This window comes from Camelus dromedarius, chromosome 9, assembly GCF_036321535.1.
Source record: "Camelus dromedarius isolate mCamDro1 chromosome 9, mCamDro1.pat, whole genome shotgun sequence".
NCBI lineage: Eukaryota > Metazoa > Chordata > Mammalia > Artiodactyla > Camelidae > Camelus > Camelus dromedarius.
In genome coordinates this window covers 17,628,702-17,642,637 of record NC_087444.1, presented here as the reverse complement: position 1 = coordinate 17,642,637, position 13,936 = coordinate 17,628,702, and the positions used below count along the sequence as shown (strand labels likewise).

Below are 13,936 nucleotides of genomic sequence, written 5' to 3'. Positions count from 1 at the left end.
TGCTCTTTGTCCTACAGTTTTTATGAGTTACACAAAACTGGCAAAGACCCAGAGAACGACGCCATGACATTCTACAAGTCTGACATCTTTCACTTGCGAAAAAGCCATAAGGCCTGTTACCACTTAAAGAGAAGGTGGTGTGACTTCATGACAGCCCTTAAGAAAATAAGACTTTTGAGAAAACAATTTGTCTCTTGGTATTTTTATAGACACAGGAGAAGGAAAATGACAGCAATGCTTGGATAACTTTTGGGAAGAGAGAGGTTGGTGCTATCAGCACAAGTATAGAAAGCCATTAAGAGTGGCTGGAGAGGGGGTGTCCCCATTGTGGCAACCTTCACGAGACCCCAAGCAGTGTGGCCTAGGCAACTAGAACACAGGGGCCCCCAGGATTCCATGGCCACCCCCCACCGTCCAGTTCTGTTATTGCAACTGCAGACGGTTACCTGGCACTCCGGGCCCCGCTCCATCACTCCTGTTAGAGTCTGCGCAGCAGGCAGTGCCTGTGGCCCTGAGCTCTGTGCTCTCGAACGTTGTTTTTGTGGTTCCACATCCTCAAGTGTTGTGAGCTGGTGATCAAGTTGTTCCCAACAGTAAGTTGAGTACTCCTGCTTTTCCTCATGCCTCAATCCTGATTAAACTTATGTGATTTCACTTGTTATTAATCCATCATATGCTGGGTTTCTTCTCCCCAGTCCCCCGCTCTACCTGTTCTGCCACACGTCATCATGGCAGGATCTCTTGGCGCTTCGTGTGGTCCGAGGGCAGAACTTACAGTGCTGGAGATCAACCAGGAGCTGCACTTAGAGCTGACCAAACAGAAGCAGGACTTCCGAGATCTCACCCAGAAATTCCTTGTATGCCAAGCTACTACCTACTGCCTGGCCAACCAGCTGCAGAAATACAGTAAGTCCTAAGGGTCGTGGTCACCACCTGGTGATTGATCACTTCCTTTCCTCTCAGAAACTGAAACTCTCCAGACTTTATCTTGCACCCCTTTGTCAGTATAAGTGTCATGCTGACCACAAACAAGGCAGGAAAGGCAGAAGTAGCTATTTGACACTCAAGTCACTGAGGATGGGCAAACTGAGGCATAAAGCATTGAGCAAATTGTCCAGGCGTGTGGTGAGCTGTAGTGTGAGACTAGAGCTAACATTCCACTTATTGATGCCTATTGATATCTCTCTAGAACAAGCTAAACCCTGTCAATTGGAATCTTTTCTGAATTGTATTTGGTCCTGCATCACTGTTGGCTAAACGTCTGGGACTAATGACTTCCTTCAGTACAAGCTTCCCTGAGGTCGCAGTGGCAAACTACTGTGCCAGTTACACTGGGGTCACGTGGTGACAGCACACTCTGGGGGAAGCAGGTGATAGTACCTGCTTTGAAAGAACTAAAGATGAGTCAGCTCCTCATGGAAACCATGGTCTCCATGAGTGATGCCATCAAGACAGGGGCTCCCTGGTGAGCGGAAAGCTGTGTTTCCTGGGTGCAGGGTCTCCTTCCTGAGTCCCAGGAAGTCATGCGACACCCTGTGGGGAGACTCCGGTTGTCCTCTGGGGAAATTAGATAATCTGCATCACCCAATCTGTCTCTTCCTGTGCTGGTGAAACTTCAGTGATGTGTGTCAGCAGGAAATCCAGGTGACCCTGAGAGTTGGATCATGAGACATGTGGCGAAAATGAGAATGAGGGTAAGTGGGAGAGAACACCATTGCTAGGAAAACCCACGCCGGTATGTGGGGCAGGCCCTTCGCTCCCACAGTCATCCTGGTATTTGGAAGCACAGTTGCGTGTTCAGTAGGAGGGGTGTGTAGTGACAAAAGGAATCCTGAGGACTCGGGGGAAACACACAACAAGATGATTGGAGGAATCTGGACAACTCTGGGTTTGGGTCATTTGCTTACAATTGATTTTCAGTAAACCAATGGTTAGGGTGTACTTAATGAAAAATGACTGAAACAGAGAAACTAAATGTGAAGCCTGCTATTTAAGAAAGTGAAGAGGTGCACTTTGGGGAAAGGATAAACTATGTTTTCTTTACATCTTTCCTTATCATCCTATCATAATTTAAGAACCATGTTGTGAAGGTGAAGAAGGAAAAGGGTATCCCCCAGGACCTTGGTGTCAAGGTCACACAGTGCAGAGATGAAGAACACAGACTCTGGGCCAGGCTCCCTCGGCGCACATCCACGCTGCATGTCTTTCTGTGCCTCGGTTTTCCTCTCTGTCCACCCAGTGCTGCTGCATGTTTGAGATGGAATAAATAGTCAGTAAATTGTTCTAGAACTCTTACAACACTGCCTGGTACATTGTAAACGCAGGTCCTAGTACTACTGCTTCTACTAACACAAATCATCCTAGTATTTCGGCTCATGTCTTTCAGGTCCTCACAGTTTAAAGCAACATATTTCACACAAGTGTATCCAGATGAATTTTTTTTTTTAACCTCTGAGGTACTTCCTCAGTACTGAAATCCCTGCACAAGGGAACCATCAGTCCCTTAGTCCTAGGGTCCACCCCAACCACACAAGAAGCCACCGCCTCATGCCCCTGCTCAGTGTTTCACCTCCGAGGTTGCAAGTCTTGTTAGACTGGCCCATGATTCACGGTCAGTCTCAGGGACTGTGACTTCTGACCTTTCCTAATGGCAGTTAGTCTGTCTAGTTCCCTTCTGTGCCTTGCAGCTTCTCTTTCCCCAGCTCTAAAATGGGGAGTAACTGAATGCCACGCAGTGGGGAGGCTGAGGAATCAGATGTGGAAATCCCTGCCTACAGCCTGCTACCGCAGTTACCTCTGCCCTTGGGATGGACCCTAGCTCCTCCCTTGAAGGCAGTGACCACAGCAGGGGGTGCAGCTTTCCCCTGAGGCAGCATCTCTGTTTCCTCAGAGTGTGAAGAGTACAAGGACATCATTGAATCCGTGCTGGGGGAGAAGCTGCAGTTCCGGGTGGTGAAGTTGGCAGAGCAGCTGGCAGAGAAGCTGGCAGAGAAGCCAGTGCTAGCTGACGAGAGGTTCAGGTAAGGAGGGCTCTGTGCAGGGAGGCTGGTGGAAGGTGTAGGCCTCTCTGAAGTGGGGCCACGAGCAACTTTGGGCCAGGAGAGTGCAGAAATGTTCATCACATTACGTGAAACTCAGCAGATTCAAATCCAGTGAACAACTCAGTGGCCTTTGGAACCTTCACCATGTTGTGCAACCAGTACCTCATTTACCTCTGAATCACAGTCCCTTCCTGGATGACTACACCTTGTCATCCTCCCTTGACTCTCTTATTCTCCTGTTCTTTCCACTTCTCACCAGCTGGGCCTGTCCACCCCATGTATGACTTTGTGACATTCACTGCCCAGTATGCCCCATGTGGATCTTTATATGGAAGTGGGCATGGCTCAGTGAGACACTCAACGGACATCTTGATGAAGCAGGCTTAGGAAGACATTAGATTTAGTTTCCAGAAGAAGATGAATGGGATGTGACGGAATCCTAGAGGAGCATCTCTGATACGGAGGATGCCTCAGTTATACCATTTTTCTCCTCTTTGCCACAGGAAGGTCCCCCATATGTGCCAGAATTCTGCTCTGAGGGCTCGCGCCTCGGGGATGTTCTCACAGAATTGCCTTGGAAACCTCTAATCGTCTATCGTCGAACTATGCATTTTAACATCATTTCTTCTCTCTCATGTTAGGGAATACGATACCCTAATTTGCTCTCAGGCACGAGAGCTGACCCAGTTACGACAGAAATTATGGGACGGGAGAGAAGACTCTATCCTGCTCATTCAACAACTCAGGGACGTCCTCACCCACAATGACCTTGACAACAACCCGGGCCAGGGCTTCCGAGAGCAGCTGACCGAGGGATGCAGGCTGGCAGAGCGCCTTGCCCGCAAGCTCAGCCCAGGTAAAGTGGCCCCAGGCTCTGATAGCCCTGAGCCTCTCATGCAAAGTTTCCTGGCCCATAAGAGACTCCTCACCTCCACTAGGAATGATTTTAACAAGTGTCTTGTGTCCATGTTTCATTTTGGGGACTCTGACAGGACCAGGACTGGCTGAGTGGGAGGACAGAGGAGAAATGCGCAGGCTGGAGGTCACAGTGTTTCAACTGTCTGCTTCCCCTCTGATGGATGGTAGCCTTCGGGGCGAGACAGCATCCCCCAGGGTTAAAGCACAGAAAGGAAGATGTGACTGGGCATAGCTTGTGGGAGCAGAAAGAGCCCTGGGCTTTGCATCAAAGTGGCCTGACCCCAGCCTGAGTGTTGTCTTTCCTGACTGTGAGCGAGTGATTGGCTTTTCCTATTTCACTGTCTGTTTCCTCTTCTGTAAAATGGGTCAAATAATCTGTTGATGGTACTGCAGTGACTAATCTGGGAATGTTCATGAATCAGCTCAGAAAAAGGGAAGCCCTGCACTTTGTAGGGTTGGATTGGGCACTTAATGTTGTCGAACTCGTGTTGGGAACTTTGTTTCACTGTACCTTTTCCATGGAGAGAATTTCCCTTGGTAACACTCAGAGGCCTTAGGAATGTCCCATGATGTGGTCAGATGGAGGCATGTGGGACACGGTTGTTTCTCTCTTCTTAGACAAAGCAGGGGATGTATGGGAGAGCCGTAAGGGGTGCAGAGCCTGTGTCTAGGGAGAAATTAGTGGCCGGATGGATGAAAGAGTTGTAGACGTTGAGATGGCAGGTGGACACTTGTACAGTGATATAGGGAACAGAAGACCATTTGAATGTTTGCCCCTTGTCAGGCAGAGGGGTCATGATGGCCATCCAGCAGTTTGGGGTCACACTGAATGATGGATCAGACATGTGGACCAGGCCAATCATTTAAAGACAGTGCACTAGAACTTTAGCACCGCACTGACACATACATAGTGATTTATGTCCCCGTGGCCATACAACCATTAGGATTGTGGTTGGTGAAGTGGGGAAAAGCTGACTGGATATTTCTGAATTTGTTTGCAGAAATTCATGAAGATGAGGAAGATGAACTAGAAGAAGAAACACTCACCCCCAGGTAATCATGAAGTCTTAGGAGCCGGTAATGGGTAGGTAAAGTATGGAGAGGGTAGAAGAAAGATGAACCCATGAGGGCGAGAGAGTCTCATGTACCAGATGTGAGAAAAGAAAACCTGCAGATTGCATCGATTGACTTCAACCCAACCAACAGGGAAGTGGCCCTTTAACTTGGCTGTCTGTTGTCTCTGTGGCACTTGTAGGTATGGCCCAAGGTAATGTACCACCTTTAGGGTTCCCTGCACACACAGAGAATATGCATACTCTCCTAAATGAACACCAAGATGAGATAAAGAACTGTTTGTACACAGTTCTTAGGTGCTTGTTAGGAAGGAAGATAGCAACGGAATCAGTAAAGAAGTAACTCAAAGAATTAAACACCAGTAGAAGTGTCTAGAAAAACCTGTAGTTGCCACGTGACACTAGTATGAGAAAGGCTTTAGAGGAATTTTATTCGTAAATTGAAGGCAGAATATCTCTGAGGCTCTACAATACCTTAACGCTCATACTCACTTGGCTACATTAACTTAAAGTGCATATGACAGAGGCACATGGCAGTAGCACATGCTGTGGCAGTTCACTTGTGCTTCATGATCACGAAAGGACCACACTGGGATGTTTGGGTGTCATTTCTCATCACATGTCATGTGGGCAGCGCACCGAACAACTACTGCTCTCTCCCTCTCGCACCCCGTGACAGCCAGACTCTGCTTCACATACAGAAGGATAGTTACTTCCCTCTTTATGAGGAATGATAAGTTTGCATTTCATGAATAGTTCCTATGCCCTGCAGCAAAATCAGTAATGACAACAAGGTGACGGATGCTCATGGTTGAATTTTCTGTCATTCCTTTCCCACCTGGAACAGCATTGAGCAAGAGGAGTTGGAGGAGGAGTTGCTCCAAGAGTCCCAGGATGAATGTGTTTTGAATCCCTCAGTTCTCCAAGAAGGATCTGACTGCAACCGGCTAGACAGTGAAGGCAACTTGCCATTTGATGAAGAGAAAGTCAGCCGTGCTCCGGATGTAGCTGGTGCTTGCTCCCATGTTGCAGAAGATCCAATTCCAGCTGACCTCCCAGGTATCCTTTCTAGTTTTGTTCCCCACACACTGTCTAGACTGAAGAAGGTCTTCACCGAAGGTCGACCTTAGTGACACATCCTGGTTTAACCCAGAGAAAAGGATGGATCGTGAAACACAGATATCGTATGTACCAGGGAGCCTTGATCCCTTTCTAGGCCCACTTCATGTATCTGTCACCCTGGACGCAAAGTCAGGCCACGTGACCGAAATCAGGGTTGAGAACCTGTCACCCACCTTGGGTGGACATCCACAGGAAGTGTCTGTCAGAGATAGTTTGTGTCAAATTTGTCTTCCAAGCTACAGTGGTCTGATTCTTCTTTTTGAACAATGTCCCTGGCCTTTCTTTGTCTGTCCAAACAGACTGGTAGCCTTGCCTCTGTGTTAGGTGAGGTGGTGTCTCTGGTTTCACTGAACTCAGCCCGAGACTTCATCTTTGTGAAGTTGGCTTATCTTAGCTAAGTAGCCATCTGAAAACCAGGAAAGAACCAAGTGTCCCTTTACCTCGCTTGGATGTTCCCATGAAGTAAGGGTGAGCTCTGGCAGTCCCTCCAGCCTTGAATGCCCATTGTTTCTGTGTAGCCCCAAATTGTCCCCTTGATATGAATGTCAGGAGGATTCATCTAGTCTCAAGCAGAAATTCCTCCGTAGCATCAGCAACCACATTATCTGATGGGACAAACCAATATTGTAGAGAGAATTCTAGAAGCACCTCAGCTGATTTTTAGGACCTTTTGGGAAAATATACTATTAAGTCAAAAGACTCAGCAGATGGGATATTAGGAGAGAGCTCAACCAGATCAGCCAGAGAATTTGCCCCAAGCATTCGGAAGCAGTCCTGCCTAATTCTCCTAAGACTTCAGCTTCCTGAAATACCTTTCATAGCATATTCTATTGTTGCCCTGAGAAGATTAACATTTCTATGTTACCTGTGTTCACTGAGTTGGCCTGTGGGAGGGTGAATTGTTTATTGTGACCTGCTGTCTCAAATTTCTTACCAGAAAATCAGAATGAGTGTGACGAAGCAACTGGAGAAGATCCAGTGTCCGCCAGGTAATTCTGAAGATTTCTGGGCTGTTAATGTCAGTGGTGACCCCAGAAGAACTCAGATCCAGGGAAAAGACAACGTGCTGAATATGACTCTTGCATCCATTCACTCAACAGCCAACTAGGCACTTGAAAAATGTTGTTTCTTTCCATTGTGTCAGTTGTGTGTGTCTGAATTTCTGAATGTCTCAAGTTGAGTCATGGACAGTGATTTGACCGAGGTGAACTAGCCAAACTTGGGGGTCCCTCTAGTCAGCTGCTGTCCCCTCTGTGTATAAAAGCAGGGTGAGATGCACATCTGCTTTGTGCCTGTTTGGTGTCAGTATGGTTATGAATATTTGACTGCAAGTGAAGAAAGCAGGAAAAAAATCAAAATTGTATCAAAATATTGAGATAATACTCCTTGAAGTTAGAAGTTATGTGTCTGTAATTTCTCCAAAAGCTCTTTTTGCTTAGACACTGCCTGTATAGTTCAATGCAATGTATGCAAATAGTGGGAGCCAAGATTTTAGTCGAGTGTGATTGCTGGGCATCATACCTGGAGCACACAGAGAGAGTCCAATTGCTTCTTGAACAGCTGCTTGCATGGCCAGTGCTCGGAGCACCTGCCGCTCTCTCCCTGTTCCACCCTGTTGTGGCCACACTCTGCTTGACACATAGGAGGATAGATATTTCCCTCTTTATGGGGACTGCCCCTGGATTTCTGTGTCCATTCCCTATGGCCCCCCTATCAGAACCAGCTAGGACAGGTTGGTGTCTGATCCTCTTAGTTAAATTTTCTGTCATCAATTTCCCACCTGGCACAGCATGGAGCTCGAGGCATTTGAGAAGGAGGAACTGCTCCAGGAGTCCCAGGACGAATGTGTTTTGAATGCTTCAGTTCTCCAAGAAGGACCTGACTGCAACCGGCTAGACAGTGAAGGCCACTTGGCATTTGATGAAGAGAAAGTCGGCCATGCTCCAGATGTAGCTGGTGCTTGCTCCCATGTTGTAGAAGATGAAATTCCAGCTGACCTCCCAGGTAGCCTTTCTATTTTTCTTCCCCACACACTGTGTACAATGAAGAAAGTCTCCCCTGAATGTCGACCCTAGTGACATATATTGGTTTAACCCAGAGAAAAGGATGGATATGAAAGACAGTCATCATTCTGGCCAGGGAGCCTTGGTCCTTTTCTAGGCTCAGTCCTTGTATCTGACTCACTGGACCCCAACTTAGGCCATGGGACCCAAATCAGCTGTGAGTACCTGTCACCCACCTTCGCTGATCATCCACAGGAAGTGTCTGTCAGACGTTTGGGTCAAATGTTTCTTGCAAGCTACAACGATTGAATTGTTCTTTTTGGACAATGTCCCTGGCCTTCCTTGGCCTGTCCAAACACACTGGTAGCCTTGCCTATATGTTAGGTGTAGTGGTGTCTCTGGTGTCAGTGATCTCAGCCCGAGTCTTCATCTTCTTCATGTTGGCTTCTCTTAGCTAAGTTGGAATCTGAAAACCAGGAAAGAACCAAGTGTCCCTTTACCTTGCTTCGATGTTCCCATGAAGTATGGCTGGGCTCTGGCAGTTCCTCCAGCCTTGATTGCCCATTGTTTCTGTGTAGCCCCAAATTTTCTCTTTAATTTGAAGGTCGGTAGAATTCATCCTCCCTCAGATAGAAATGTCTCCGTAATATCAGCAAGCACATTATCTGATGGGATGAACCATTATTGTAGAAAGAATTGTAGACAGAAACTCAGCTGATTCCTAGGACTTTGAGGGAAAATAAAGTATGAAATCTACAGACTCAGCCGATGGGGTATTGGGAGAAAGCTTAACCAGATCAGCCAGAGAATTTCCCCCAAGCACTTGGAAGCAGTCCTGTCTAATTCTCAGAAGACTTCAGTGTCCTGAAATACCATTCGTAAAATATTCTGTTGTTGCCCTGAGAATATTAATGTCCTCGTGGTACCTGTGTTCAGCGAGTTGGTGTGTGTGAGGTATGACTTGTTTATTCTGACCTGCTGTCTCTGAATTTCTTACCAGAAAATCAGAATGAGTGTGACGAAGCAGCTGGACAAGAGGCAGTGTCCCCCAGGTAATTCTGAAGATTTCCGGGCTGTTAATGTCCATGGTGACACCAGAAGACCTCAGATGTGGGAAAAGAGAACGTGCTGAACATGAGTCTTTCATCCATTCACTCAACAGCCAACTAGGCACCTGAGAAATGTTGTTTCTTTCCATTGTGTCAGTTGTGTGTGTCTGAATTTCACAATCTCTCAAGTTGAGTGATGGACAGTGAGTTGACCAAGGAGCACTAGCCAGACTTGGGGGTCCCTGTAGTCAGCTGTTCTGCCCTCCGTGCATAAAAGCAGGGTGAGATGCACATCTGCTTTTGCCTGTTTGCTGTCAGTATGGTGATGAGTATTTGACGGCAAGTGAAGAAAACAAACAAACAAAAAACATCAAAATCAAAATTATATCAAAATATTGAGATAATACTCCTTGAAGTTAGAAGTTACATGTCTGTAATTCCTCCAAAAGCTGTATTTGCTTGGGCACTGCCTGTATTGTTTAACGCAAAGTATGCATAAAGTGGGAGCCAAGATTTTAGTCGTCTGTGTTTGCTGGGTGTCATGCCTGGAGCACACAGGGAGAGTGCAAGTGCCCCTTGAACTGCTGGTTGCATGGTCAGTGCTCGGAGCACCTGCTGCTCTCTGCCTCTCCCACCCCATGGTGGCCACACTCTGCATGACCCATAGGAGAATAGTTATTTCCCTCTTTAAGGGGACTGCCCCCTGGCTTTTTGTGAACCGTATCTCCGCTTTACATCAATATACTGACTCTGTGTCTAATCGTCTGAGTTTAATTTTCTGTCATCCCTTTCCCACCTGGCACAGCATGGATCTACTGGAGGTTCAGAATGACGACGTGCTCCAGGAGTCCCGGGATGAATGTGTTTTGGCGCCTTCCATTCACCAGGAAGGTTCTGACTGCTATGAGAAGTGCATTGATGGAAAATTTGCATTTCCTGAACAGAAAGTGCTATGTGCTCTGGAGGTAGCCTGTGGTTCCTCGCATGTTAAAGCAGATGCAATTGGAACTGACTTCCCAGGTAGTCTGCATGATCTTTGCTCCGCACAATCTGTCTTGTCTCGGAGAATTCGTTGTCATGTGTAGACTATATGCGTACATATCGTTTTGAATCAGGCCCAAAAATTGCCTTTATTTAATTACTTATTTACTTATTTATTTGCAGCATAGTCAGTTTACAATGTGTCAATTTTTGGGTTACAGCATAATATTTCAGTCATACATCTATATACGTTTATTCCTTTTCCATTGTCGGTTACTACAAGATACTGAATGTAGTTCCCAGTCCTATATAGAAGAAATTTGTTGTTTTTCTTTTATATACATAATAGTTAATATTTGCACATCTCAAATTCCCAATTTATCCCTTCCCAACCCCTTTCTCTCCAATAACCATAATTTCTTTCCTATGTCTGTGAGTTTCTCTCTGTTTTGTAGATAACTTCCTTAGTGTCTTCTTTCTTTTTTAGATTCCACACATGCGTGATATCATGTGTTCCTTTTCTCTCTCTTTCTGGCTTACTTCACTTAGAATGACCATGTCCAGATTCATCCTTGTTGCTGCAAATGGCACTATTTTATTCTTTTCTATGGCTGAGTAGTATTCCATTGTATAAATACACCAGTTTCTTTATCCAGTCATCTGTGGATGGACATTAAGGTTGTTTCCATGTCTTGGCTATTGTATACAGTGCTGCTATTAACATCGGGGTGCGTGTGTCTTTTCAAATTAGACTTCCCTCTGGATGTATGCCCAGGAGTGAGATTCCTGGATCATATGGTAAGTCTCTTTTTCGTTTTTTGAGGAATATCCATACTGTTGTCTGTAATGTCTGCACCAAACTACATGCCCAGCAAGAGTGTAGGAGGGTTCCCTTTTCTCCACACCCTTTCCAGCATTTAGGGTTTATGAACTTTTAATAAAGCCCGTTCTGACTGATGTGAGGTGATACCTCACTGTACTTTTGATTTGCATTTCTCTGGTAATTAGCAGTATTCAGCATTTTTTCATGTACCTATTGGCCATTTGTATGCCTTCCGTGAAGAGTTCCTTTTTAGTTCGTGTGCCCATGTTTGGTTTTTTGTTGTTTCTGTTATCAAGCTATATGTGCTGTTTCTATAGTGTGGAAATGAAACCTTTGTCAGCTGCATCATTTGCAAATACTTTCTCCCATTCTGTAGGTTGTTGTTTTTTTCCGCTTCTGGTTCCCTTTGCTGTGTAAAAGCTTATAAGTTTAATTACATCCCATTTGTTAATTTTTGCTTTTATTTCTATTGCCTGAGTAGACTGCCCCAGGAGAACATTGCTAAGATTTATGTCAAAAATGTTTCACCTATGTTTTCTTCTCGGAGGTTTATCGTGTCTTGTCATATATCTAAGTGATTAAGCCATTGTGAGTTTATTTTTGTTTATAGTGTGATGGAGTGTCCTCACTTCATTGATGTCTGTGTGGCTGTCCAGGTTCCCCAACACCACTTGCTGAAGAGACTGTCTTTTCTCCATTGTGTGTTCTTGCCTTCTTTGTTGAAGATGAAGTGACTGTAATTCTACGGGTTTACTTCTGGGCTCTCTATTCTGTTCCATACAATTTCCTTTAAAGTGACACATTCCCTGAGTTCATGAACTTGCTCAACTCCTAGTCATGTTTGTCGCACTGGCAAATCACTGGATCCATCACGGTCCTGCCAGACTCCCATATAGCTCTCCAATTGTGTCATAGGAAGTAACTTTCCGGTCTCCTAATTTTGAATGAATCTCTTATCTTGCATTTAATGCTCTAATTTTCATTCCTAAGCAATGTCCCTGAGATTCTATACTTGTCTGAGGCTGTTGGAAGTTTACTTTATGTCTTTGGAGATATTACTCCTTTGGTTGTTTCTGTCAACCCAATTCTGTCCCTTCCATTTGTCTTATCTTATGCAGAGGCTTCTGAAACCAGAACAGAAGCACCACTGCCATCTTTGGTGTGTTCTCTGAAGCAAGGCAGGGTCCTGGAACACCCAGCCTTATAAATGCCCACTCTTTCTTGGTGGCACGGAAGAGTGTTTAGACTATGTTTAGATTCTGCTCATCAGTCTAATGTCAATGGAGAATGCATCTACCCCAATAAGAGACAGCATTTCAGATTGAAAAATCCTGAATATTACAGCAGCCTTCTAGGAGGTAGCTCGGCAGTCCCTCAGGATCTGTGGGTAAAAGGATGAGGTTACTGTTTGCGGAGACTCAGGACATAGTGTGAGGACATCCTGTCATATTAAGGAGACATATCTAGGGGCTCAAGAAGCAAATCCAGTGCCTTCTTATGAGGTTCTATCTAGGGCCTCCTGGAAGATTTCTCCCACAGTACCCTGTTACCACATTGCACACATTGCCAAAGTGCTAATTTTGGCATGGTTTTGATCATACGTAAATGAGTTTTGCCCAGTGTAACTGTCCTGTTAATTCATTTACAGAAAACCAAAATGATCAAGATGGGGTGAAAGGAGTAGAGCCAACTATCTGCAGGTAATTTTGAATATTTGTGCGCTGTTGATGAAATGTGACTTCTGCAGTCCCCCAATCCAGGAAACAGCAGGAATACAAGCGTATGATCCACTTTGATAACCAGGAATTATCTTTTTTGTAATGTTTTCTGCTTTCATTTGGATACATATATTGTTTCCTATTTCTCATTAACTTCTCAAGTGTATACCCAATTCAGTTGAACAAGTGATCTACGATACAGTGATTTTTGTGCACTCATTTGCTCTCTCTGGTGTCATTTACAGAGTGAGATGCAAATCTGGTTTCAGCCTGTTTTGTGTTAGCTTGTTGGCATGTGTTTCATAGCAAGAAGTGGACACAAACAGTGATATAATTATATCATGCCACAATAAAGAGAGAAAGAGGCCTTAGCGGCATGAGATTTCTGGGGCACTAGGGTGCCCCCAATAGTATACACTTAATCTCCACGTAGCAGTCAGTGGAACTTAAATGAAAGGGTGAAAACCACTCTTACATGAGTCTATGTTATGGGTCATGACTCTGCAGTTTAGAGATAATCAGTCTCTTTCTTCATCAGCTGTTATTTGGCCAGAGCACTAAGCACCCCCTCTCCTTTCTGTCTCCTGCTCCTCAAAGACACACACTCTGTCTCACCAAAACAGTCAGTTTTTTCTGCTTAAAAGATCACCCCTTTGGCTTCCTTCTCCACTCCCTTAAACGGTTCATCTAAAGCAGATAGGACTCTAGATTTCTGATTGCTATTAGGCTAATCTTCGGTCTCTCTACCCGCCAGGCTCAGCACGGAGCTGCCGCAGATGGTAGAGGATGACATCCCACGGCACTCAGTGGAGGAGTCCTATTTGACTTACTCAGCTCTTCCTGACCTGTCAGACTCCTTCTGGCCTTATAGGAGCACCGCCATCTACTCATTTGAGGGATTGGAACTCTCTTATGCTCGGGATGTCACCCGTGAGTACTCTTATCGATGTGATAAACCTCCAACTGCACTGCCAGGTAGAGCTGGTGTCTTTTGCGCTTCACACCTCTGGCGGTGCTGAGACATGACAGCCATGTGGGCAGACTCTGTATATTTATATCGAGAAGGTTTAGGTCCTAGAATTGAGTTTTAAGCACAGACATCATGCGGGTTAGGGAACGGTGCTCTCTTCCTCATCCCAGGTGAAGCCTATGTGTTGGGTCCCAAGATAGGTCACTGAACCGAAGACAAGTGTGACAATGTCACTCAC

At 45.5% G+C, this 13,936-nt stretch overlaps 1 protein-coding gene across 2 annotated transcripts; it reads left to right on the top strand.

Moving 5' to 3' along the window:
• The first annotated feature begins 672 nt into the window (after window positions 1–672).
• On the top strand, window positions 673–13,608 carry LOC135322013 (neuroblastoma breakpoint family member 6-like protein). 2 transcript variants are annotated; one of them, XM_064488843.1, is made up of 12 exons: window positions 673–906; window positions 2,891–3,020; window positions 3,683–3,897; window positions 4,961–5,012; window positions 5,880–6,091; window positions 7,092–7,143; window positions 7,944–8,158; window positions 9,158–9,209; window positions 10,012–10,226; window positions 10,939–10,985; window positions 12,659–12,710; window positions 13,483–13,608. In XM_064488843.1, the coding sequence occupies exons 1-11, from the start codon at window positions 729–731 to the stop codon at window positions 12,683–12,685; spliced, it is 1,395 nt and encodes a 464-aa protein (XP_064344913.1). In that variant the 5' UTR covers window positions 673–728; the 3' UTR covers window positions 12,686–12,710; window positions 13,483–13,608. The 2 variants fall into 2 exon arrangements, with proteins under 2 accessions (XP_064344913.1, XP_064344914.1); XM_064488844.1 differs by lacking the exons at window positions 7,092–7,143; window positions 7,944–8,158 and having other exon boundaries at window positions 674–906.
• Window positions 13,609–13,936: the final 328 nt, after the last annotated feature.

What these genes read in the sequence shown, in the direction of transcription:
- LOC135322013 (XM_064488843.1), top strand. Translation starts at nt 729, where the DNA reads ATGGCAGGATCTCTTGGCGCTTCGTGTGGTCCGAGGGCAGAACTTACA. An exon ending in CAACCAGCTGCAGAAATACA is followed by an intron (nt 907 to 2,890) that starts GTAAGTCCTAAG and finishes CTGTTTCCTCAG; the next exon opens with AGTGTGAAGAGTACAAGGAC. An exon ending in CTAGCTGACGAGAGGTTCAG is followed by an intron (nt 3,021 to 3,682) that starts GTAAGGAGGGCT and finishes CTCTCATGTTAG; the next exon opens with GGAATACGATACCCTAATTT.